Source organism: Coturnix japonica, unplaced genomic scaffold (assembly GCF_001577835.2).
Source record: "Coturnix japonica isolate 7356 unplaced genomic scaffold, Coturnix japonica 2.1 chrUnrandom485, whole genome shotgun sequence".
Lineage (NCBI taxonomy): Eukaryota > Metazoa > Chordata > Aves > Galliformes > Phasianidae > Coturnix > Coturnix japonica.
Window position 1 is genome coordinate 27,806 of NW_015439880.1, and position 4,783 is coordinate 32,588.

The 4,783-nt window shown below is 56.8% G+C and overlaps 1 protein-coding gene across 1 annotated transcript in view; it reads right to left on the reverse strand.

Moving 5' to 3' along the window:
- Positions 1–6: 6 nt before the first annotated feature.
- ADCY6 (adenylate cyclase 6) overlaps positions 7–4,783 on the reverse strand; it is a 26,215-nt gene continuing 21,438 nt past the window's right edge. Inside the window, 4 exon segments of the mRNA XM_032441675.1 lie at positions 7–390; positions 471–595; positions 2,947–3,151; positions 4,005–4,271. Of these exon segments, the coding sequence (XP_032297566.1) occupies positions 262–390; positions 471–595; positions 2,947–3,151; positions 4,005–4,271 (726 nt within the window). The 3' untranslated portion in view covers positions 7–261.

The window sequence follows — 4,783 nt, forward strand, 5'->3', positions numbered from 1 at the left end:
CACCCCACACATGAGTTTGGGGCGGGGGTCCCCATAGTTGGGAGGGGGGTCCCCATAATAGAGGGACCCCCCCTAACTGCCCCCAGGGCTTCCTCCTTCTCACCCCACACATGAGTTTTGATGGGGTGTCCTCATAGTTGGGGGGGTCCCTATAATATAGGGGGGGGTTACCCCATAACTGCCCCCAGGGTTTCCTCCTTCTCACCCCACACACGAGTCTGGGGGGGGGGTGTCCCCCCATATTGGGGGGGGGGTCGCCCCCTAACTGCCCCCCGGGCCGGCGTTCAGGAAGTAGGTGGTCATCTCCCCTTTGCCCTTCACCTTCACCAGCCCCCGACACTCCAACACGTAACCTTTGGCTGCCAGCACCTGGTACAGGTCTGTGGTCACCTGAGATATGGGGGGGAAGGGGGTGAGTAATGGGGGGGTTTAACACAGGGACCCCCCCCCCCAAATCATCCCTGTCCCACCTGGATGCGGTCGGGGACGCCGGTGCTGTCCATTCGGCTGGCTACATTCACTGTGTTTCCCCATATGTCATACTGGGGCTTACGTGCCCCGATCACCCCAGCGACCACCGGGCCCATGTTGAGACCTGGGGGGGCAGGGGGGGCAAAGAGGGTGGTATCACCACACATCACCCCCATCCCAATCCCAGAGCTAATCCCAGTCCCACCCCATCCCATCCCAACCACACCTCATCCCCATCCCATCCCATTCTCAATCTCAATCCCACTTCATCCTCATCCCCATCCCGATCCTAATTCCACCTCGTTGCCATTCCCATCCCCATCCCTGTGACCGAGCACCCCCACCCCAATCCTAATCCCAATCCCATCCCTGTCTTATTCCCATCCCCATTCCCATCCCAATCCCTGTGACCCACCTCATCCCATCCCAATCCTAATTCCATCTCATTCCTATCCCCATCTCCATCCTAATCCTATCTCTTTCTAATCCTATTTCCATCTCATCCCATTCCCAATCCCAATCCTAATTCCACCTCATTCCCATCCCATCCAATCCCAATTCCATTTCCATCCCAATCCTAATTCCATCTCATTCCCATTCCATCCCAATCCCAATTTCATCTCATTCCAGTTCCCATCCCATCCCCATCCCAATCCCATCTCTTCCCAATCCTAATTCCATCCTATCCCAATCCCAACTTCATATCATTCCAGTTCCCATCCCAATCCCATCCCCTTCCCAATCCTAATTCCACCTCATTCCCATCCCAATCCCATCTCCATCCCAATTTAATCTCATCCCATTCCTATCCCAATCCCATCTCTTCCCAATCCTAATTCCATCCCATCCCACCCCATCCCATTCCCAACCCCACCCCATCCCCATCCCATCTCCATCCCATCCCCATTCCCATCCCATATCCATCCCATTTCATCCCCATCTCATACCCATCCCCATCCCATATCCATCCCCATCCCCATCTCATCCCCATCCCAATCCCAACTTCATATCATTCCAGTTCCCATCCCAATCCCATCTCTTCCCAATCCTATTTCTATCTCATCCCATTCCCAATCCTAATCACCCAATTCCCATTTCCAACCCCATCCCATCTCCATTCCCACCCCTGTGACCCATCATCCCCATCCCATCCTATATCCATCCCAACCCCATCCTGACTCCATCCCATCCCATCTCCATCCCATTCCCATCCCTATCCATCCCATGCCCCTATCCATCCCATCCCTATATCGACCCCTTCCCATCCCCTTCCCACCTTCATCCCCTTCCCATCCCCATCCCATACCATATCCATACACCATCCCATCCCATATCATATCCATACACCATCCCACCCACCCCATACCACCCCATCCCATCCCTTGCTTTGCACACGCAGAGATAAAGTTGCACCCAATGGTCCCCCCGTGCAAAGGGCCGTGCAAATACAAGGGGAGACGCGAGAGCTTTGCAATACAAGCAGCACCAAGCCCACAACCGGGGCTACGGGGGGAGAATCTGTGTGTGCAAGGGGTGTGCAAGGGCCGCATAGAAGTGAGTGTGCATCCCCATCTCATACCCATCCTCATCCCCATCCCATCTCCATCCCCATCCCATCCCAACCCCATCCCCATCCCCATCTCATCCCCATCCCAATCCCAACTTCATATCATTCCATTTCCCATCCCAATTCCATCTCTTCCCAATCCTATCTCATCCCATTCCCAATCCTAATCATCTCAGTCCCATTCCCATCCCATCTCCATTCCCATTCCCACCCCTGTGACCCATTATCCCCATCCTATATCCATCCCGACCCCATCCTGACCCCATCCCATCCCATCTCCATCCCAACCCCACCCCATCCCATATCCATCCCATCCCATCCCCATCCCAACCCCACCCCATCCCATCCCTATCCCATATCCATCCCCATCCCCAATCCATCCCATCTCCATCCCAACCCCACCCCATCCCATATCCATCCCATCCCATATCCATCCCCATCCCATCCCCATCCCATATCCATCCCCATCCCATATCCATCCCCATCCCATATCCATCCCATCCCATCCCATATCCATCCCCATCCCATATCCATCCCCATCCCATCCCCATCCCATCCCAACCCCACCCCATATCCATCCCATCTCATCCCCTTCCCATTCCCATCCCCATCCCATATCCATCCCATCCCATATCCATCCCATCCCATATCCATCCCATATCCATCCCATATCCATCCCATATCCATCCCATATCCATCCCATATCCATCCCCATCCCCAATCCATCCCATATCCATCCCATATCCATCTCCATCCCATTCCCACCCCATCCCATCCCCCTGCTTTGCACACACAGAGATAAAGTTGCACCCAATGGTCCCCACGGCCGCATGGAAGTGAGTGTGTGAGTGTGAGTGTGAGTGTGAGTGTGAGTGTGAGTGTGAGTGTGAGTGTGAGTGTGAGCGCACCTATCTTCATCTGGAAGTTGTTGAATGAATGTTCATTAATGTATTTCATTTGGTCCATTAGCCTCATGGCGTAGTCGGCCAGCGCCGCGATGTGGCTGCGGCCCTCGCGGTCGTAGGTGGCGGCGTTGAGGCCTGACGCAGCCATGTAGGTGCTGCCGATGGTTTTGATCTTCTCCAGCTGCCGGTATTTCTGCTCGCTGATGATCTGTGGGGCACACAACGGGGGGCGGCCCCACGGCACCATTACATCGCCTGTATCACACCCCATGGCTGCCCCACTGCATGGCCCCCCAGGACCCCCATGTACCCCACACCATGATCCTCCCATGCATCCCACCCCACACTTTCCCCATAGATCCCACTCCACAGCCCCCCAGGACCCCCTGCCCCCCACCCCATGGTCCTCCCATAAACCCCACCCCATGGCACCTCCAGGACCCCCATGTACCCCACCCCTTGGTCCTCCCATGCATCCCACCCAATGCTTTCCTTATAGACCCCACTCCATGGCCCCCCACCCCATGGTCCCCCCATGCATCCCACCCCATGGTCCTCCCACACTTTCCCCATAGACTCCACCCCATGGGCCCCCAGGACCCCCTGCCCCCTCCCCATGCATCCCACCCTTCTCCACCCCATACACAGTGCTCTGGCCCCCCCCCCCCGGGGCCCCCCTGTACCCCACCCCATGGTTCCCCCACTCTATGTCCCCCCCAGAACCCTCCTGAGTCCCCCCCCATGATCCTCCATGGCATCCCACCCCATACTTTCCCCATTAGGACCCCACTCCACAGACCCCCAGGATCCCCTGCCCCCTCCCCATGCATCTCAACCCCATGGTCTTCCCACGCATCCCACCCCATACTTTCCCCATAGACTCCACTCCATGGCCCCCCACCCCATGGTCCTCCCATGCATCCCACCCCAAGCTTTCCCCATAGACTCCACTCCATGGCCCCCCACCCCATGGTTCCCCCAAGCATCCCACCCCTCTCCACCCCATACATGATGCTCTGTACCCCCCTCCCCATCCTCCAGGACCCCTCACCCCCCCCCACCTCATCGAAGTCTGCGATGATCTCGTTGAGCAGCCGCAGACACTCCACGCCCTCGTTGTTGGCCTCCAGCTCCACGTAGAACTCGGAGAAGTTGCTGATGGAGGCGAACATGACAGCCACGCACTCACAGGACTGGTAGTACAGTTCATCATTGCGCCGCTCCTGAGCCAAGAAATGGGCTGCCACATCCTTCGGCAAAATGTTGTGGAGGAGGCGTCTGTTATAGGCCTGCAGCTCCTCCATCTCCTCCTTCTCACCTGTTGCCTGTAGTGTGTTTGTGGGGGGAGGTTGGGGCTGGGGGTTTAATCCCAGCCCTGTGACACGGCATCCCACCCCAACCCATCCCATCCCAACCCAAACCATCCCATCCCAACCCAAACCATCCCAAACCATCCCAAACCATCCCATTCCATCCCAACCCATCTCCATCCCATCCCAACCCAACCCATCCCATCTCAATCCCATCCCATCTCAACCCATCCCATCCCCATCCCACCCCATCCCATCCCAATCCCATCCCACCCCATCCCATCTCAATCCCAACCCATCCCAATCCCATTCCATCCCAACCCATCTCAACCCATTCCATCCCATCTCAATCCCATCCCACCCCAACCCATCCCCATCCCATCCCATCTCAACCCATCCCATTCCATCTCAATCCCATCCCATCCCACTCCATCCCATCCCAACACATCCCAACCCATTCCATCCCATCTCAATCCCACCCCATCCCAATCCCCATTCCTATTTCCATCCCCATCCCCATTACCCATCCC